Consider the following 23,032-nt stretch of genomic DNA (forward strand, 5'->3'; position numbering starts at 1 on the left):
AAATATTTTACGGTTTTAGTGATTTTGTGGTACAACGTACAGTGACAATATACTACTCACTACTCACTAGTCTATATCACAAGATCAACTGTAAAAAAAAGCAAGCTATTTGGTTATGTAGTTATCTACCCTTGCCGTCATGGTTTAGCGAGAATAGCGCGGCCATAGAACCTCAAGCGATTACATGGACGGATGGATGAATTTTCTTAGCAGAGGTTCTATACATCTCCGGAGGTCATTGCCATAACCCAATATCTTACAGATATAATTCGTCATAGAAAGAAATACAGATTTTGTATACAATAAAATTGCAATAAAGCACACTGCTCTACACAAACGGCTTGGGTGAAACAAGGACAGCTTTGAAGTAGAAAAATGGCAGCCCCTAGGCGACGTTTTGAGTTTCTTTCTTTAAGAAATAGCATTCAGGTAGGTATTGTTCATCTGACGCATCTATTTTACAACTGCGTTTTGAAAATATTGATTGACAATGCATTGCAACTAGTTCAACTACTAACTGACAAAACAAGCTCAAATGACACCCATTTGTAGTAACTTTTGAGCTCCGTTGCAGATGCACTACGCTAAAATGGTGTAATTAGCAAATGTAAACCACCATTTTTCTGGCCAGCTGCTGGCGATACAACTTTTTAAAAGGAAACTCATTGCTGTTACACATGTAAAAAGCAGGACATTGGAATAAATAATCTGAAATTAGGTTTGGCACTAGTGTCAACACCTTGTTAAACTAACGTTGCCAGATTCTGGATTAACTGTAGACATCGTAGGAAATACTTTCTATTTATTGTTTTGTATTTGTTTTAACTTAATTGTGTTCAAATTTAGTTATATTGAAAAATCACCTGTCAACTCTGTGTACTCTGTCAAGTTGACAGAGTACACAGAGTTGACAGTTTGTTTTCAATCTACATAAATGTCAACTTTCCGCTTATGTTCAAAATACATTGTACTGTAAAATAAGCACACAACTTAATATAATCAATTATGAATATTGTATAAACATTTACTATAACGGATACATGTGACGTTTAAAGTCAGGGTGCATATAGATGGAAGATGGCTTAAACTGCAATAATGTTTTTGAATTATTGGAATGAATGTTAGCAGGAATGAACATGAACAAAAACAAACGCTGCCTGAATAAATATCAACGATTTCAAGAATGAATATTAGCAAAATTACGGTGAACATCTATTTACTTCATTTTCACAGTGATTCCAAAAAGGGTTGCTATCGATCTAAGCGCAGTAGAAACACTAATTTTTTTGGGAACTGTCGTGACCTACTGTTCTAAAGTGTCTCATCTGCAAACAACTGGTTTTGGTTTGGCAAGGCAGCAAGAACATCTAGTCTTAAAATAAACCTTTTTGTTTATTAATTTGTTAATTTGAAAATTGCTTTTTGAAGTGCATCACATCTACTTGCAATTGTATTGTCTACTAATATGCGTCTTAAAAAAGTGTGCATCTTGCAGCATATACATGGATGTTGTATAAAAATAAACTACGGTAACTCATTTAACAGGGGCCAACAAAATTTTTTAGGATAATTCTAACTAATTACTGTAAATCTATTGAAAACTGAAACTTAGTAGTTTTTAATAGCTTTATTATGTAATCGCAACAGATAGCATTTAGTTAGAATATGCAACTGCCTTTAAAGTCTCAAGTGGCAAACATGCGAGTCGGCTTAAAATTCTACCAAGCTATTTTTCATGCATTTTGTTTGCTAGTGGAATCTGATTTTGATACGGTAGCCTACATTCAGGAATTTGGAAGTCGATTGGGTATCTCAATTTTGCATATTTTAGTAGTTTTCTTGAAGAATGCTTAGTTTAGAGCTACTAATACAACTACAAGTCATATAGTTTGTTTCCTGATTTGCCTTTCACTATAAGAATGCAATATTTTTTGAGCTGATATGAAGCTATTAAGAAATCTCTTTTTCCTGTCGTTTCAACAATGACTGTCCTATGGTTTTGGCTTCATTTGTGACTTCCACGGACCTCTAGTTTCTGCATTCTCTTACCATCTGTTTGTCTAATTTCCTCAACTTCATCTTCACTTCGCCACATCTTTCTAGGAAATCCATGAGTAAATAAGAATTTTTTTAAAGATTTACTCTGAAGGTTGTTCAGTATCAATTTGCTTACTTTATAAACTTTTGTTACATTACAGAGTTTTATGGAATCAACCCAGCCGTCTGATGGCATTAGCATTACTAAATTTGTGACATTGCTGTCGTCTACACCTGGCAGGTGGGCATTTCTTTCAATCAATTACTGTGTCATGGCAACTGTGCTTATATTTTACATCCTGTTTGTTCCTAAAGATGAACTTGCACAAGATTTTAGTAGGTTTTACCAAAAACTATCAGTATTTTTCTATCATTTGTGATTATTTTTTATGCTTGAGGTGGTCTGACTGACAGGTTGTTTCAAGATTAAAATTGACAACACTTGATTGCGGTTAAAAATAGAAAACAAATGTGCGAAATGACTTCACTAGTTGATATCGTTGCTATAGTTGATATCAGCTATTGCGTCCAAGTTGTAGCGTTACGTGTTTCTATTTTGTTGGTCTCTTTGCAACTATTGACGTCATAGTCGCACTTTTGCTTGATCTGAGCGTTTCAACCGCGATCAAGTTTTGTCGATTTTACATGTAATCTTAAAACATCCTGGTAGTCAGATCACCTCTAACATAAATAAAAACAATCGCCAATAATAGAACCAATATTTTCAGATAACATCTACTATTGTAATAGTAGATTTTTGAAGAGAATTCAATTTTTTTCATCTCTTGTAGTTTGTCATGTCTTTAATAAATGTTATACTTTACTTGCACAGTGATGGTGAGAAGATGCCATGTGTTGATCTAGCCTTTCGAGACCGTCTAAAGGAATTGATGGTGAGATAGGTTATGATACACTTATTCTGCATAGTTTTCTACAAGTTTGACTCTTTCCTCTCCAACTGCTTGCATGTTTCTTCTTTAGATGAGGCAATGTGCGATATCAGAAGTAGTTCCATTGTTAGAATTCACTCTCCTGGCCATAGCTAAAGGTAATCTTACATTACTATGTACTACAGTGAAACTTCTCCTGACAAAATTAATCCGTTCCTAAAGCGGTTTCGTAAATAGAAAATTTTGCAAGTAGAAATAAATTTTACTACATACCGAAAAACCTATATTTGGACACCACCTTTATTTGAACGGCACCTCTAATAGAACGCTATTATAAGAGAAGGGTTGAAAAGTACAGCGCCACTTTTTAATTGAATACCACCTCTATTTGACTGCCATTTTGACATTCTTTGATCTTCACAAACCCATAATATTGATTGATCAGTAGAATAGTGTTCACAAATTGGTACATGTAATTACTAATAATGTTATAATAATTATATCAATACTTACAATAATTATCAAAATACTGAAAGATCAATAACAATTGATTCTTTCGTTGTTGCTGTAGTGGTTGCCATGGTTTTAGTGACAGTGTACCTGAAAAGATCGATCACCACAATCATCAGAACTACCCTCTGATTCAAAGTCACTAAGGTCTAAATCCGATCCATTGCTTTAAGATTCATCCATAATGTGGTTTATAATCTGTCATGAAAACTTTAAAGCGTTTTGATGAACGATGAAAATAATCTTGAGAAACATCGTACGACGTAATAGCAGCCATTGTTTTGACGTTTCGAAGTCTGTTTTCGAAATCCTAAAAGTTTACGATTTTTTTTAAAAACTTTTAAAAGCAACACCATTGAAATAATTAATGACTGTATTCGGCTAATAGTAGTTCCTTGTTTAATTCGGTCTGATACTTCAATGTAAATGAAAACAGGTTTAACAAAGATACTGAGGCTGGTGGCATTAATATTGCTCCACGCCTGGGAGATTATATATATGAGAGAAAATATACGCAATATTAACATTGATTCGCCCGTAAAAAGGTTAAATTTATTTTTCCAAAATTTTGACGAACTAGTTGAAAAATACAGTGCTACTCTCTATTTTACCTTCACCTTTAATGAAATGCCATCATAAAGGAAAGGTTAAAAAATAGAGGGCCTTGGCGTTCAAATAGCCATTGGTTTTATGATAAATATCCTATTCCTTTTTAAGCCTCTCACAAAACTTTTGTATTATTCATATTGACATATTTGTATAAATTATAAATACAAGTAAGAGTTAAAATCTGTAACATATTTATGTTAGAATTATATTACTACATAAAAAATAGAAAAAATACACAAGGAAAGAAGAAAGACCAGAGAAATAACAAATAAACTAAGCGAAGACTGGGGAGGACAACGGTCAGAGGAGATGGTGTTGTGTTGTTGTTTTGGTTTTGTTTTACTGAAAATAAATGTGAGAACATGTCGAAAGATTTATTTACATTGGCATAGACTGAAAAACTGGGTCAGATCTAAAAAAGATAACGATTTGTGAGTTTCTAGCCGCAATTCCTAAATCGGTTGCGGAATGTACACGTAAATTAATTTCGGCGCCTACAATATAACTGCGCGTTAATAAGGTCGTTTCTATGCAACTACAAAACTGCTAATGCTAGTTGCACTGAGTAGTTGTAGTAGGCTGTTGTTGTAAATGGTTTTTAGTATACTTTTGAATAGAGCTTGTACATTGATAATATTATTACGAACTATTACGTATGTACTACATTGCAAAATGGTTATTTTGTATGACTACAGCAGGTTTTGGCTTGCCCACAAAACCGTTTTACTTTTTCTTCTAATTACAATACAAATTTGAACCTGACTTTTTAGCAATTATTAGCCTAGCTACAAAACAGTTATATTTCTATTAGATACATATTGGAACCTGTCTTTTCAGCAAATATTAGTCTAGCTACAAAACAGTTATATTTCTATTAAATAAATCCATTACGTCCATGGTACTACTGATTACATATAATCGCCAACACAGTTACACAGTTTTCAAACCGAGTTAGGAACTGCGGGCTAGAAACTCACAAATCGTTATCTTTTTTAGATCTGACCGAAAAACTGTGTCATTATACAGACAATACAAAACTTGAGTTGCTAGAAATTATGTGAGATAGGATAAATCCAAATAATACAACAAATGTAAAGCAAAACACTTGTCGTTTACCGACTTTTGTTAGCAAATGAAACTGAGTGAGGCGCAGTATACGTCATACCCACAGGAATCAAGCGGGCCACACATGCAACAAACAACAAAAATGCAACAAACAAATAGGCAAAATACGAAACAAATTAATAGGCCAAAATACGTAAGACCTTTCATATCTAGAAACACCTTTTGTAAGTCGAAGCAGAATTTCTATCAAGGGACGTTTCGTAACATGAAAAGTTTGAATGCCGAGTCTTTTGTAAGTTGAGGTTTCACTGTATGAATCTACTGCCTCGTTGATATCAATGTTTAGCTTGATCAGGCTTGTCTTTCTCTTACATCCACCGCGTTAAGAAATATTCTTATATTATGGTGTTCAGATGAAAAGTTGAGGATGAAATTAATGATAAACATTGTTATTCAGAACAGAGCTCATGTGTTATACTAACTAGCTTTTATGGTTAGGCTGTGATATAATACACTTTAGTATTTTGAGTGTCTAAACGTTTTTATTGTAAATGGTGCTTGTCAGATTATTTTTCTTGTGTGTTAATCTTCGAATCAATTAATGACCGTGCAGGCTACACAGCGTCTCTGCTGGCTTGTCAACTGTTGGTTCAGTTGTATTTGCCATAAGCACATATCACAGGCTACACAGCGTCTCTGCTGGCTTGTCAACTGTTGGTTCAGTTGTATTTGCCATAAGCACATATCGCAGGCTACACAGCGTCTCTGCTGGCTTGTCAACTGTTGGTTCAGTTGTATTTGCCATAAGCACATATCGCAGGCTACACAGCGTCTCTGCTGGCTTGTCAACTGTTGGTTCAGTTGTATTTGCCATAAGCACATATCACAGGCTACACAGCGTCTCTGCTGGCTTGTCAACTGTTGGTTCAGTTGTATTTGCCATAAGCACATATCACAGGCTACACAGCGTCTCTGCTGGCTTGTCAACTGTTGGTTCAGTTGTATTTGCCATAAGCACATATCACAGGCTACACAGCGTCTCTGCTGGCTTGTCAACTGTTGGTTCAGTTGTATTTGCCATAAGCACATATCACAGGCTACACAGCGTCTCTGCTGGCTTGTCAACTGTTGGTTCAGTTGTATTTGCCATAAGCACATATCACAGGCTACACAGCGTCTCTGCTGGCTTGTCAACTGTTGGTTCAGTTGTATTTGCCATAAGCACATATCACAGGCTACACAGCGTCTCTGCTGGCTTGTCAACTGTTGGTTCAGTTGTATTTGCCATAAGCACATATCACAGGCTACACAGCGTCTCTGCTGGCTTGTCAACTGTTGGTTCAGTTGTATTTGCCATAAGCACATATCACAGGCTACACAGCGTCTCTGCTGGCTTGTCAACTGTTGGTTCAGTTGTATTTGCCATAAGCACATATCACAGGCTATCACAGGATAAATGTGTAAGTTAAATAGAAATTCAGAAGTTAATAAAAATCATGTACCTTTTGCTTGTTATGGAATTTCCTAGCTAAACAATTTAGATAAGTATTCATTCAAAGTGCATCCTATGGGTTTTATCAGTAGTGTGCTTGGATTGCAGAGTCGTGTCCCCTTGGTACAATATTCAGCATGCTCATGGACCTTGCTGACTGTTCAACTATTGACCAGTGTGAACAACTATTCACTTTTGTTGAAAACAAGATGGCCAAGTGGAAGTCAGTAAGAAGCCTACATATCGCTTATTTATACGTGCAATTCTCGTTTGCTGGTTATATAGGCTGTGATAATCATCCATCATTATAGGAGTTGAAGGAGATGTTATATGAAAATTTTACTAACTTAATGCAAACCACATTTAACCAAATAAAGGAAATTTAAATCGGGCATTGTCTGTCTGCCCTTTATTTGATGGTATGTTCAAATGCTGCTAGCTACGCATTTTTACTGTTGTCTACGTAGTACTTAATATCATTTTATATAGTAAAAAATTGAGAAAATTTTCATTTTATATTTTTATACAGTTAAAGCTGAGAGTTTGTGTTATTGCTGTTTCTGCTATACTTACTAGCTATGTTGTGTTTGATGAGAACATTATATTAGTTGAGGAAATATTTATACTTGCTCATCACCGTATAGTTAACTGTACAGATAGTTGGCTGCATGACTATAAGAATAATAGTTTGTTTCTCAATGTCATTGGCTACTGCTTGTGCTTAAGTGCATCACACGATTAAAAGTTGCTCCATGAGAAAATTACTCCTCATTAAAATTCTCTGATTGGAATCGATTTCGCAAAATGCACAAGAAATATTTTGTGGGTGAAATTCTGTTTTGATTAAAAATAGCAGATTCTAATTACTAGGCCTACACTAGGAACAACTGTAGGGCTGTTTATGGGTTGTTTTTAAAATTTTGAGTTAAGAAGTACTTATCTCAATACATATTTGGGTATAATAAATATCTATACCTTATTATGTACATGTATATTATAGGTTTGCTCCCAATATGGTTGCATGCAACAGTTCTTCATTCATTGTCTTACCATCTATTGGTTTATCATTTCTACTCGTTGTTTTTATTGTTATAATGACAGATCTTATGATTATTAATGATTTTCCAATTACCACAAAAACTGCTAGCACTCTCATCTTATAGAGATAAACATCAACGTATGAAGTTTTCTAAGATTTTCTTCATAATGTCAAAACCATCGTACCTCGGAGCAATATTTTTATGAGATTTCATTGCATTTCCTTTAAATTGTTCTTCAGCTCTAAGGCTTAATGATAAATACTTCAAGTAACTTTGTGTAAAATTAAAACAAATACATTACCTATAAGAAATGAAAACTGAATGTAAAAACTACATTATTTGTCAATAACGGAAAAATAATCTATACATATTATATATAGATCTAAGTGTTTGTTTGGCTATTAACATACGTGTGCTTGAACTACTGCGAACGAAAGAAAACTGCTGCACTCTAGAATTAAACCTGGAAACACCAGTTTTGCAGATGCTAACCACTACGCAACTTTGCCATACTATGGAATAATTGTGGGCATACTTATTACACTTGCCTCTTTAATTGTGCACAAGATTGCTTGTGTACTAGAAGAAAAATACATACCCAGGCTCTCTCAAAATGCTATAAATATGTATACTAGCCGAATTTCCGGCATTGCACGGGTATTAAAAACAGCTTATAAACAGTGGCAGGTAATGCTTATAAACAGTGGCAGGTAATGTAGTTGCCTGCCACTTGCCATTAGCCTGGCACATTGCTAATGACTAATTTGAGTAAGCTAGTATCTGCATTGCTAAACTTACTAATAAAAGACGTGAGAGCAAGCTTTAGTGATGTTGCTTTAGTATATATTGCTTTAGTGTATATTGACCGACAACGACTCATATTGATTACCCTATGGTATATTGACCGGCATAACGACTCATATTGCCCTATGAATCCATTGCGTCTCGCGTAGCTTAATTGATTAGATTATCACCTGGTGAACAGAGGTTTGAGATCAAATCTAACACGAAGCGGGTCTTCCATTCCTAGATTTTAATAGCTATAGCTGGACTTCTGAACGATGGACTTTGATATTTATATATATATAGATATTGCATAAACTTAATTAAACTTATACCGCACACAGAAATAAACATCTTCATTTAAAAGGTAGGATGGAAAATGTTGTATATGTTGATTAAAAATAAATTTTCTGTCCAAATTTTTTTTATTATGCATGCGATGTCGGGCATTTAGCTAGTAATTGATAAATTAAGTTTTTATTGTCACTTAACTTTTGCATTTAATACAGATCAATGGAGGTATAACTTTGGTGATACAGGTGTTGGATGGTGAATAGGTAGAGTGGATGATAGAGATAGGAACCTAATCTAAGACTGTCTGTACTTTAATAAACATAACTAATTTACTTTCTGTTTTTGTCTATGATATTTCTGACATTTTACGTTTTATTATCACGACTACGTTTTCAGCTTTCACTCGTTTCAGGCTTTCTTCTCGTTGTATCGCTTTTGCCTAGGATAATTACTATGCATAATTTATAAATAGTTGATCTGAAGATGTTTGCTGATGCTTATTTACATGTATGATTGATTGCTTTAATTTTAAAGATTGACTTGCAACAAAATTCACATTACAGTTATTTGGTATCATAAGATTCACCATGTCTTACTCTGTTGTGTTGTAGGTGCAAAATATGTGGAAATGTGATAACAAGCTCTTAAAAGCTCAAAAACGAACAGTTAATCGCAGCCACGCGAGACCGCCGTAGTTTGGCTTCTCTTTCCAAAATGGCTCAAATGTGACGCATTTGTGAGAGATGGTTTCTGTTTACACTTTCATGCAACCTTATTCGTCGAAATATTTTCACAAATATACTTCACGCATTCAATAAAACCATGTCTATTGTTCTTACGCTTCTATTTTATCGTCATTGTAATGCTGTCACTTTTAGCAGTGATATTCTATAACTTACCGTAAAAATTCATTTAACTTTTTAACCTTACCTCGAAGGACTACAAATCATTGTCTGATAATCATGACAAGCCTGTTGGTCACCTGTGATAATCGAAAAGTGCTGCAAAAATTATTTGCGAAGTATTGGGTCACATGATCAGATTACGACTTGCCGATTAGACCAGGCCAAAACAAAACTGTAAAGTAGCGAGCATCTTTATTTGATACGGGGTCTTCGGTAAAACCCGAAGTGTTTGTCATAAACTAGTATTATGATAAGTTTTATATTGAGCTCTGTATTGGCCTTTCAATTCACATGAGAACATACGTGACAAGACGATAACCAAATTTCGTGGCTACGTCATCGAAATAAAGAGATTCCAATCTACAACGGCTTTTCCTTTTTGAGCTTTTAAGAGCTTGTAATCACATTTCCACATATTTGGCACTTACAACACAACAGAGTAAGACATGGTGAATCTTTTGATACCAAATATCTGTAATGTGAATTTTGTTGCAAGTCAACCTTTAAGGAAAATACTGCCTTTTTTATAACTACCACTGCTCGCACTGGTCTTGTTGCGATCTATCATAAAACTATAACAGGAAGGGATAAAGCGCTATGTAGTATTATTTAAACATCATGAAACAGAGCTGGGTGAAAATTAATAGTGAACATACGTACTGAATCGCATGAAAAATGTATGTTGGAAATTATTTCATATATTGAGCTAAATATTAGCTGTAATTTTACACTACGATCTCCAAAGGTTTGTATGCTAAGGTAATTGGAAAGTGAGGTTTATATGCATCAAGCAGTGAATATATTGAGTTTAGTATTTCAACAAGTTATCTGCACCTTGACGTGCTGTATACACAACTCTCTCTCTCCTTTTACAGGAGCCCTTTTTCAGCAAAGGAAAGAATCACTTGCTTAGAATGTGCAATGGTGGGTTGATATCTGTCGTTACTCGTACTCTTGTTTATCCCTTTGTGCTGTCTCTTTTGCTGACTAGTTTCATTTGCGCTGATAAACTTTGATAGTGTGATTCAAATGTTGACCGACGATATCTTGGTTGTAGATATTCTCAAGAAACTGTCCAAGTCACAAAACACAATCTTCTGCGGCAGGATCCAGCTTTTTCTCGCTCGTCTCTTTCCTTTGACTGAAAAATCAGGTATAAGATTGGTTTTATCTTTTTACGCTATGTTAATATTTGGTAGTACATTGATAGTGTACGGAGTAGTAGCTATATACCTAGGTCTTACTCTGTTAGTCGACATGGAGTAGTTTCATATTTGCTGATGCATAATTTGTTCGCGCTTTATTAGCGCATTAATATTAGTTACTCAGTAGTAATTAGTTATTCAGTGGTAATCAGTTATTCAGTGGTAATTAGTCATTCAGTGGTAATTAGTCATTCAGTGGTAATCAGTTATTCAGTGGTAATTAGTCATTCAGTGGTAATTAGTTATTCAGTGGTAATCAGTTATTCAGTGGTAATTAGTCATTCAGTGGTAATCAGTTATTCAGTGGTAATTAGTCATTCAGTGGTAATCAGTTATTCAGGGGTAATTAGTCATTCAGTGGTAATTAGTTATTCAGTGGTAATTAGTTATTCAGTGGTAATTAGTTATTCAGGGGTAATTAGTCATTCAGTGGTAATTAGTCATTCAGTGGTAATTAGTCATTCAGTGGTAATCAGTTATTCAGTGGTAATTAGTTATTCAGTGGTAATTAGTTATTCAGTGGTAATTAGTTATTCAGTGGTAATTAGTTATTCAGGGGTAATTAGTCATTCAGTGGTAATTAGTCATTCAGTGGTAATTAGTCATTCAGTGGTAATCAGTTATTCAGTGGTAATTAGTTATTCAGTGGTAATTAGTTATTCAGTGGTAATTAGTCATTCAGTGGTAATTAGTCATTCAGTGGTAATCAGTTATTCAGTGGTAATTAGTTATTCAGTGGTAATTAGTTATTCAGTGGTAATTAGTCATTCAGTGGTAATTAGTCATTCAGTGGTTTACTAGTCATTCTGTGGTAATCAGTTATTCTGTGGTAATTAGTCATTCAGTGGTAATTAGTCATTCAGTGGTAATCAGTTATTCAGTGGTAATTAGTCATTCAGTGGTAATCAGTTATTCAGTGGTAATTAGTCATTCAGTGGTAATTAGTCATTCAGTGGTTTATTAGTCATTCTGTGGTAATCAGTTATTCTGTGGTAATTAGTCATTCAGTGGTTTATTAGTCATTCTGTGGTAATTAGTCATTCAGTGGTTTATTAGTCATTCAGTGGTATGTTAGTCATTAAACTTTATATTAGTCTTTCAGCTGTATATTAATCATTTAGTTGTGTCTTTATTATTGTGTTTTATTATTACAGGTCTAAATCTTTTGAGTGAATTCAACTTAGACAATCTCACAGTATTCAGTAGCACTAGTCCACAGGCTGACACTGTCGAGGTAAGATCTAGTCTAATGCAGTTGGACCCCGCTATTCATCTAGTTAAAATTATTACATCTTGATGCTGTATGTGTATTATGGTGTTGCAGTTGCCTCCAGAAAAACAGGCTGAGAGCATGGAAGTTGATAGTCTGGGGCTCTCTTTGGCAAGGTAGGTTTTAGTTGTATGAGTTTTAACTTATGCCAGGTCGTACATTGCAGCATTTTTGCGAGTTATTTTCTTGCTTATGACGCTTACTACACTACTTGTGGGCATTATCATGACAAGCTCCCTTAATACACTACTTGTGGGCATTATCATGACATGCTTCCTTAATACACTACTTGTGGGCATTATCATGACAAGCTTCCTTAATACACTACTTGTGGGCATTATCATGACAAGCTTCCTTAATACACTACTTGTGGGCATTATCATGACAAGCTTCCTTAATACACTACTTGTGGGCATTATCATGACAAGCTTCCTTAATACACTACTTGTGGGCATTATCATGACAAGCTTCCTTAATACACTACTTGTGGGCATTATCATGACAAGCTTCCTTACTACACTACTTGTGGGCATTATCATGACAAGCTTCCTTAATACACTACTTGTGGGCATTATCATGACAAGCTTCCTTCATGAACATGCGATCCACAAGAATCAAAAAGTAAAGTCAGCTGCCATAAGATGAACCAATGCTTTTGTTTTGCAGTAAGGAATATCCATTTTAGGAAATGTTATTTTTATATCAAATATTTTTTCATGATATCAATAGATGTTGAGCCTAATGATGGACCAATAATGACGCTTGCATAAAACAGCTGTTATTAACATTAGCCAAAGTTTGATTGAATATTTGTGTTGTTCTTCAAACTATCTGTTTTTATGTCGAAAACCTGCAGTTTTGTTATTGAAATGACTTCTTCACTATCAGTTTTACCATCAGATTCTTTCCACACACAGTAGAAAGATAAAAGGATGAAAGGAAAATAACAAATAAACTACATTTATCTATGTAGACTTATGCCTATATATTACAGCAATAGTAGCATTTATATACAACTGTGCTATAGCAGAAATACATATATGTAATTTTACCGAATTATAGTAATATAGTGGCAGTTTCAATCTCCATTTATGTTGACTCTGCAGCAACAATTATGAGAATATATAAAATCTACACATATTTGTAGTTATAAAAATTTATTTCCGTATTCGCTAATCCATGAAAAATGTGCCCACTGTCTTGTCATCTTGCCTGGAGTAGATCACCTTGAACCATTTAGCTAATTAGCAGGTTTTAAGTAGGTTTTTCAATCGCTATTCAATACAAAAAGGAATTGCTCTGAGAATTTTTGAGCAAAAATTGGCCGCTGTTTTAAAATTACCACTCGTAGGTTTCAACTTTTGTTTACAGTGATGATGAGCTTAATGTTTCATTTTGATGCAGGCACTTACACAAGAATAGCTCGCAGAGCATGTTTATACAGTATTTATAGTTTAAGAACATACATGTAGGTTTGACACAGTTACAGTATTCATGTGTTATTACTTTACTAGATTTTGGTAGTTTGCTCTTTAGTTTCTCCTAATCTACGTATATATATCAAACTGATAATTTTTACAGTTTCACTCTAGGCTCTTCAAAAACCTGTTTGTACGAGGAGAATTCAATTTTATCAGTCATTTGCAGGGATCAGCCTGTGGACTATGCTTTTTACACCAAGTTTTGGTCACTCCAAGAATTCTTTAGGGAACCAATGCAGTGTTACACGAAATTAGCATGGAAGAAGTTTTCAACGGTTAGTGTGTGTTACCTTTACGCTTCTCTATGTTTGCTTTCACACTGGTCGCAGCAATCAGTCGTGATTTATAATATTTCTCCTCATCATCTTGGTTGCTCTTCGATTACAGTATGCTGAGACGGTACTTGCAAGATTCCAAATTCTCAAACTCGATGACCCGCGGGCAAAAAGGCAGCAGCAGAAGCTGAAGGCTGTGAGGGCAGTCAAAGACCAGCACACATTCTTTGCTAAATATTTAACAAGTGACAAGGTGAGTGGCATCAGTACATTGGCAGATTTATTTGTCTTTCGTCTCTCACGCTATTGATATGATTTCATACTTGACTGGTTAGGATGATGCTTTTTAAAGATGAAGTTCACAGAATTTTAATACATTTTATCAAAAAGTATTAGTATTTTTCAATCATTTGCGATTGATTTTTTATGTTTGAGGTGATCTGACTGCCACAATGTTTCAAGATCGCAGTTAAACGTTGAGATCAAGCGAAAGTGCGATCATGACATCTTTAGTTGCAAGGAGACTAACAGAATAGAGGCGAGTAGTGCTTCACTTGAAAGCAGTGGCCAATATCAACTCTTAGCAATAATAGCACTAATCACATTATTGCACACATTTTTTTTCTGAGCCTTTTAACTGCGATCAAATGTCAAAAACAATCGCAAATGATATAAAATCTACTACAATTTTGTGTAAGGTGAACTTTAACACACAAAACAATATCTACTTCAACAAATAGTGTGACCAGGTGTGACCAGATGCATTAGTGTGTTATTAGAATGCCTCTAGTATTGCATCTTAAAATTATCTCTGTCTTGGTAAGAATGCTACATGGGTGATAGCCTTATCATAACTTGTTCGAGACAATTATTGCTGCCAGTACATAACATTACATACTAAGCCATGTATTGTTCGGCACATCATGTGTCTATGCAAGCTCTTATAGTTTTTGACCCAACATATTTTAATTTCTATGCTTTGTAGCTGGTTGTTTAGTGGTCAAACACTTATTCAGTAGTTACTCGCATGCTGTTTCAGTTATTCAACCTTCAGCTGAGTGACAGCAACTTCAGACGATATGTTCTTGTACAGTTTCTCATCCTATTCCAGTATCTTACCTCTCACGTCAAATTCCGCAGGTTGGTCCCCACGATCAGTTCTTTCCCTAGATGTCTGTATCTCAGGCCATGATTGTTTGGTACTTTTGATACTGTAACAGTAAAACTTAAGGGTAATTGTATCTGAATATAATATGTTTCCTTAAATATATTTTAGCAGTACAGCCGTCATGAATGAAGAACAGCTGAAGTGGGTGGCCAAGACGAAACAGACAGTTATGGACCTGATTAAGGAAACTCCTGATGGAACACAGTTTGCTTTGACTGTTGAGGTATTTATAGTGTCACCCGTATTTCACTTGAAGCAAAAACCCTCGGAGCACATGGTGCATTTATACTTCCCGAGCACCTGTTCTATATTGGCAGATATTTTCATGTTGTTTGTATAACTTCTTTTGGTGTATTTTCAGTGTTGGGTGCTTGCTAACTTCTATTGCAATCTCTTTTTTTTAAATAAAATTTGAATACATTTGGGAAGTAGACCAGCGGTTCTAATGTTAGAGTAGATTGTTTATAATGACCGTTTCTTTCAATTTGTGCTTTCGCAGAGAGTTTTAAACATGGAGTCTAACTGGAGTAACTGGAAGAATGAACAGTGTCCTAGTTTTGTAGTGCGGGCCAATCCGAAGGAAACAAGAACACGTATTATGTAAGTAAAGACAAATCGATGTAAGTTATGGTTACTGATTTACCACATTCAGTAGCAGCTGTTGCATTGTTGCTTCATTTCGTTGGAATCTCTTTCTGAAATTTATTGTATATACCTTTAACACTTATAAACCTGTATTGTTTAAACCTTGAAGCACCTGCGCTGTTGTGGTATGCTTTTTGTTAAGACGTTGTTATTGAGTCATAGCCAGTGGGTGTCACCACGGTGTGCAAAATAAAATCGAACAAATGTGATGATGTAACGCATGCTTGGTACCTTGAGGATTTCGTATGATGATTTCAACTACAGAGTACGAAAGAGATCAATGGTAGATGACCTTAATCTCACCGACCCGAAGGTGTTCAATTTGGGTAACGCAGAGCTGAACAACCTCTGGAATCAGCATTCAGACAATGATGTCATCATTAGGTCTGAGAGCAGGCAGTTTGTTCCGGCACTAGACGAGTACTTCGAGGATGCGATTATGGCGGCTGACCCGAAGAACCAAATAGAGGACTCCTACAAGTAAGCGGACAGGATTTCATTATCATATTTGTTGTTAAATGGAGTCTTTTGACTTTTTATGCTTGAGACTATACCTGTTCTTATTCAGGCATAGTCTCAAGAATTCTTAGACTTCTTATTCTAATACGTCGTAGACAGCTCAAATATCTGATGATAAATTACAAGTGATATGATAGATATAACAGATATGAGATGTAGTGATAAGTTAGTTTGGCCTTGTGACCTCACGGCTACGTGTAATCACTGTTGAAATTGCAATGTTTGTTGTTGTTTTGGAAGTTGTTCGCTGTCAATGTAGAGATGTGCACAAGCCCGGTTGGCAGTGGCAAGCTCTTCGTTTGCTGTCCAAGAAGAGCCGTCACTTGTTTGAGCAGACTCAGACTCCCGCTAGAAAAATACCCGATTATCTGGAAGACATTATGAGGAAGCTTGCCAAAGAAATTAGAGTGAGTTACTCCATTCATATCATTAGACCAAGCATTTTGTTGACATATTCCATCTAATCCACCATTGAGATCTATGCTAATGATTTTATGCTTTAGCATGTTCTACCATTAAATATGAGCACCTGGTGAGAGATGCCAGCTTAAGAGATAGTTATAAAATGTTGATTGGTCAGTCATTAAGGGGGTTAAGTACTGCTATATCTATAGACATGTATATAAATCGGAAAGTTTGTTGTCGTTTTGGAATGAAAAGCTCGCTTCGTGCTGGATTTAAACTCTCGAAGATTGCAACTGCAAGTTTGTAAACCACTCATCTAACCACCAGTCTAAGCAGTTCTTACGATTCCATCGCTCTTACTATATAATATATACCCTTTCCCATTGCACATGCTAAATGACGTATTAATTGATACATTGCGTCCACAGGTAACGATGCCCCTGTTATAAAGTATTTTTTGCCTAACTCTATGAAACACGATGCTTTTTCGTTCTCGTCATACTAGGATGAATTTGTTCTCCCCCATACGGTATCAACAAAAATTTCTCTCGAAATTACAATTTGACGATTGTTGTACTGATTACGACGAAATAACAAAAATGTTGATATGCTATTTGCCAAAATACCTCCCACAACGCCGGAAAGAGATATAGGTTGCTCACTATTTCAGTTCAGCGTTATTGGTTATAGTAAAAACAAATTTGCAAACAGATAAGTGATAAAATTTTAATTACAAGGTTGAAATTTAGTAAAATACATACTAAATCTTTCTTTAAAGCACAATTGATGTGATTTAATTGATATAATTGATGTGCTTTAAGTATCTATTTAGTAAGCTAAATTCATATACGTTCGATTCAGCGTTTATGTTGCACATCTGTCTTGAAGGTAAGAACCTCCCATGGTACGTACTGCACTAGTACATTGTAATGTTACATTTTCTTGCAGATCATAACCACTAATTCACGCTAAAGTATTTGTAGGTAACTATAGTTACTAAGGTTAACATTTTGTCTTGTTACTACTTTTTAATGATGATGATTTTGATGATTTATCATGAGGTGTTTGCATTAGATAATTACCATAGGTTTCTATACCTTTGGGTTTCTATACCATGGGTTTCCATATCACTCTATACGATATTTTCACCTTATGATGCCAACACTGAAACGAATTAAAATCATATTATTGTATACCAAATATTTTTTCATTTTAGCCGTAGCAAAACAGACCATATTTAGCCATTACTTATTAATGATTTTACATTCACATTTAAACACCTTTAAAGTAAGTATTTTTCCTTTTTTTTTTACAAAACACTTTCATGATATGAAATTAAAAGTTGCAGTTGATTGAAGACCTCTACAGATGTTTTTATTTTTCTCTTAATTTATATCAATTACACAAAAGGCCAGAAAACACTTTCTTCATGGTATGAAATTTAAAAGTTGTAGTTGTTTGAAAAAGTTGGAAAACCTTTACAGTTGTTTTATTTTTTATCTTAATTCATTTGAACTGCACAAAAACACTTTTCTCATGGTAAGATGTTTAAAAGTTAGAATGGTAAATGTTGTACATGTTAAATAAATCAAATTTTCTGTCCCAAGACTTTTGTATTGCCCGGACAATGCTGGGCATTCAATAGTAATCTCATATTTTTAACCTTCCCATTCAATGCAGCTGTGTATGTAGTTTATGGTTTGGTAAAGATCTAAAAAACATTTCTAAGTTTAATTACTAGCCATCGGCAGACCAGAGTAATCCTCCTGGTGGTGAAGAGGAAGCTGCCATAGAGACTGCTCAAATGCAGGAAGAGGAGGACATTGAAGAAGAACCGGAGGAAGCAACTTCTGTAAATGATATACGCAAATCAAGCCCTGCTCGGGCGACTCCCCCAGTCAATGGTGCGAATTAGACCGTCTATAAGCTCTACAAATTTATGCAACTTCCTGTCTACATGTGCTAATCTGATACTTTACATACTGACCTGTACATTTCACTTTGATGCCTGTTGTAATTATGAGATGTTTAACACTTTGATGTTTACACGAACCTTGTATACACAGGAAAGTCTCCTGATCTTAGACCGTATTGACGACTTTCAATCGACTCTGAAAGAGTTAGGTTAGCACAATTCCTTTTAAACTGAACATCATTTTGAAAATGCAAGCTTGCAGAACTCAATGAAAAAACAGAAATCAAATAGAGTAAATAGTTATTTTTCACTCTTTCAAAGAAGTGATGTTTTAAAGGTAACTGAAGAAACATAGTGGTTGATGTACGCCGAGTCTGATAGAGTGTGTATATAGTGTACACCCATTCTGATAGAGTGTGTATATAGTGTACACCCAGTCTGTTAGAGTGTGTATATAGTGTACACCCAGTCTGATAGAGTGTGTATATAGTGTACACCCAGTCTGATAGAGTGTGTATATAGTGTACACCCAGTCAGATAGAGTGTGTATATATTGTACACCCAGTCTGATAGAGTGTGTATATAGTGTACACCCAGTCTGTTAGAGTGTGTATATAGTGTACACCCAGTCTGATAGAGTGTGTATATAGTGTACACCCAGTCTGATAGAGTGTGTATATAGTGTACACCCAGTCTGTTAGAGTGTGTATATAGTGTACACCCAGTCTGATAGAGTGTGTATATAGTGTACACCCAGTCTGATAGAGTGTGTATATAGTGTACACCCAGTCAGATAGAGTGTGTATATATTGTACACCCAGTCTGATAGAGTGTGTATATAGTGTACACCCAGTCTGTTAGAGTGTGTATATAGTGTACACCCAGTCTGATAGAGTGTGTATATAGTGTACACCCAGTCTGATAGAGTGTGTATATAGTGTACACCCAGTCTGTTAGAGTGTGTATATAGTGTACACCCAGTCTGATAGAGTGTGTATATAGTGTACACCGAGTCTGATAGAGTGTGTATATAGTGTACACCCAGTCAGATAGAGTGTGTATATAGTGTACACCCAGTCTGATAGAGTGTGTATATAGTGTACACCGAGTCTGATAGAGTGTGTATATTTGTTATGAATAAAATAACAATTAGTTTTAGTGTAAGGCTCTTGTTGCTGAGAAGAATCTTTCTAGTTTTGTCTATTTTTATATTCATTAACAAGAATTTCAATCGGTGTGTCAGAAACTAATCTTCTGATGGCAGCCATTGTTCATTTCTCAGTTGGCTAAAAGTGCCCTCAGTATTTTGGCAATATCTCGAGAACTAGTGGTCCAATCAACTTAAAAGTTAGGAATTATACTAAAAATGTATACCGTGTAAAGCGCAAGGAGTTTTATACTCCGTTGTAAACCACCGAGTTTACTCAGATGTAGGATCGTGTGGAAAAACATTTCCTCGGATTATCTTGGGCCCAGACTTAAAAGTGTTAAAAAAGCAAATTAAATTTCACTTCAAAGCTTGTAGGTCTGATTCGTATATAATGAGAGTTTCTGGACTGCGATAGAAATATCTGTTCTCACAGATTTTTACGAGTTCATTTCTGTGGGAATGGGGTATTCAACCTTTAAAGTATGTAGTGTGCTGTGTGATGCTGCAGCATTGAGAGTATCGGTTCATTTGTTGCTTGTGGCTGAGAAATTAAAAATTTTTTGAGTTGAATCCCGGCTTGAAATAGTTCCTTATTGATCCAAGTGTACCGCTCTATTGCAACAGCTGTAAGCAATCGTTAGACAAGGATTAAGGTCTATTATTTGTAAAATAGTTTTGATGCTGCCTCCGGACAGCAATAACTATTGTATTAGTAAAGGTTGTTTCAGGAAGGACTCATTTATGTAAACATTTGCACTCGCACACCTTTACTATGGGGTGGCTATAAACCCACCCCTACCTAGCCATACCTAGTTCCAAGTTATGAGGTAATCACATTACTGCTGACGAGTCACGTTAAGCTATTCCATGCTAAGTTCCATATAATTAGTAATCTGTGATTGCTCAAAACAATCTACCTACATTATTCAAATCAAAATGTTTCTATTTATTTGGCTTAGTATTCTACTATTATACTGCATTATCAAATGGTGAAATGACTGTTAGATGGAATCATTTGCCGGTTAGAGCCAACATTTTAACAAAGAATTCCTAAACTATATCCCGCTATAATATTTCAAGAATGATTTATAGTTTGTACCTCAGTAGCGAGCATTCATTATAAAAAGGGTAATAGCTGAAGACAAACAGTGTAAAGCATAAAGTATCTATAACTCTAACGCGTGATAATGCTGTAACTGTTCGACGTCATAAACCAAAGTCACTTTAATCCCATGGCTCAAGCTAACAAGTTTTATTTCCTGTTTTTAAAACAAATTTTGTTTTTAGAAATCTTAGATAATGCAGCTTCATGTTATTTGTGTTCTGATAGCTGTATATAAGTGCTTCACTGATTAATTCTGAATGCTGATTCCAGAGGTTGTTCAGCTCTGCATTGCCCAAGTTGAACACCTTCGGGTCGGTGAGATTAAGGTCATCTACCATTGATCTCTTTCGTACTCTGTAGTTGAAATCATACAAAATTAAATTAGCAAGCTGTTTTATCTCTAAAAGGAAGTGGTGTATATTTTATGAATAGAAATGTAGCTGGCCAGTTTTAGCTTACGTTTCCACAGACTTGAGGGTCTTTTGTGTTATTTTATACCAAAAGCCTGCAATTTTTAAAAGCTAAACACTTCCTGGGGGTATAATGCATACTGTACCCAAGATTGACCTTTATGGTTGATATTCGCATTCTGAAACTAACCTTGAAAAAGTTGCTTCGAGTTGAAAAGGCAGTCTCTGTATTTTGACTCTGAAGGGTGATACTTTAGTAGGTAATACCATTGTACCATCTCTATTATTAGTCATTGAAGACTTGCCGGAGGCGCTCTTGACACGCTCTCTCGTATCCAATGATCAGTTGGCAGCCATCGCTGATCAAATTCAAAACCAATGGGAGAAGCTCGCGAGCAAATTTACCGCACTAGATGAAGATGATCTGTCATACTTCAAAGAGAAAGACACGCCTTTGCAACAGGCCTCAAATATGCTCACCGTATGGAAGGTGAGTTTTGTCTGTATTTGAGCTGCTTTTTCTGCTCGCTGGGTGCTGGCCAGAGCAAATATGTTATTGACGGTTTCCAGTGCTGTATAATGGTTTAGTTTCAGCATTACACCAATGATATACAGCCCAAAAGGATAGCCGACGGCTATCATATGGGCGGGGTTTAATGATGGAGCTCTATTAGGATTGTGCTAGCCTGGGTTTCAAAGCAAACACAACTCTCGCGGGGCGGTCGCGTTGCCTTGTTAGGTTTTAGAAAACACGAATCGCTGTTATCGTTTCATTAGTTTATTCAGCCAGTAGACCCCGCGGGTCACAATAGCAAACATTGAATTTCTGCAATGTAGGGGTAATACCTAACCAAAATAATGTATCTATTCAAAATAAAACATTTCAAATTACCTACTTTTAGTAATTTTAAAATTAGTAAAGGTCGTAGTATATGCCTAAAGTTGAATATAATTACCCGAACAACGGCATTTTTTTTCTAGTTTTTGATTAATATTTTGCCAACCCTAATATAAAATGACAAAGTCTTTCATCGGTTTCATATTGTTTTACCTTGCCAATAAGATGGGACAGCAGGCAAAGCTGTGCAGTGTAGTTTTCATACTCAAAATCTAAATGCAAAACCGAATTTGAGCTATTTTACGATTGTGACTATTAATATCACGAATGCTTGTGAATGGCAACTGACTGATCATAACAGTGACAATATTGGGATACTATATTTATTTGACAACAAAATGAATTCAACAGATAAGTAAAATAACCACTATAGTTCATAATATTCGTAAATTTACAAGGTGCTTTATTCAGCATATTTGTTTGTTCGGGTGCCGTGTTCGGGTTAATCCCAACAGAGCTTCATCATTAAACCCCGCCCATATGAGCGCCGTCGGCTATCCTTGGGGGCTGTATATCATTGATTACACATAGAAAAATTTCGGCTTTTAGAATATGAGGATTGCTGAATTATTAATAGATACACTTGTCCAAGATACACACATGCTAGTTCAGATATCATTTTGTCATCAGTTTGTATAGAATGTTTTTTTTCATATTCACCGCACGTATAATATCTGTTGTCATGTCATGGCAACATGCGACTAATTGCAGGAAGTGGTGAATAAAGACGCTACCGTGGAGAAGATAGCTACTGCTCTGAAAGAAGCTGGCTTCAGCCATGTTGGTGTGAAGGTGTTTGGAGCAAGTGTGTACAGCTAATGCTTAGACAATGAAGATCAATGACATGGTGAATTATTGTATATATTTTATATGGCAACTGTAAAAAGTCAAATGACTAGAAAATATTTTGTAGAAATTCTACCAAGAGATTACCAAAATATGAAAAATGCACATAAACATG

At 35.4% G+C, this 23,032-nt stretch overlaps 1 protein-coding gene across 2 annotated transcripts; it reads left to right on the forward strand.

The window, feature by feature from the left end:
- Positions 1 to 357: 357 nt before the first annotated feature.
- On the forward strand, positions 358 to 22,922 carry LOC137401097 (THO complex subunit 1-like). Of its 2 annotated transcripts, none has more exons than XM_068087458.1 (19): positions 358 to 429; positions 2,199 to 2,278; positions 2,870 to 2,930; positions 3,019 to 3,085; positions 6,712 to 6,830; positions 10,501 to 10,549; positions 10,683 to 10,778; positions 11,985 to 12,064; positions 12,155 to 12,216; positions 13,748 to 13,856; positions 13,969 to 14,109; positions 14,896 to 14,996; positions 15,133 to 15,247; positions 15,524 to 15,624; positions 15,934 to 16,149; positions 16,448 to 16,595; positions 18,335 to 18,497; positions 21,464 to 21,663; positions 22,783 to 22,922. In XM_068087458.1, the coding sequence occupies exons 1-19, from the start codon at positions 376 to 378 to the stop codon at positions 22,888 to 22,890; spliced, it is 2,070 nt and encodes a 689-aa protein (XP_067943559.1). In that variant the 5' UTR covers positions 358 to 375; the 3' UTR covers positions 22,891 to 22,922. The 2 variants fall into 2 exon arrangements, with proteins under 2 accessions (XP_067943559.1, XP_067943568.1); XM_068087467.1 differs by having other exon boundaries at positions 15,136 to 15,247.
- The last annotated feature ends 110 nt before the right edge of the window (positions 22,923 to 23,032 follow it).

This window comes from Watersipora subatra, chromosome 1, assembly GCF_963576615.1.
Source record: "Watersipora subatra chromosome 1, tzWatSuba1.1, whole genome shotgun sequence".
Taxonomy (NCBI): Eukaryota; Metazoa; Bryozoa; class Gymnolaemata; order Cheilostomatida; family Watersiporidae; genus Watersipora; species Watersipora subatra.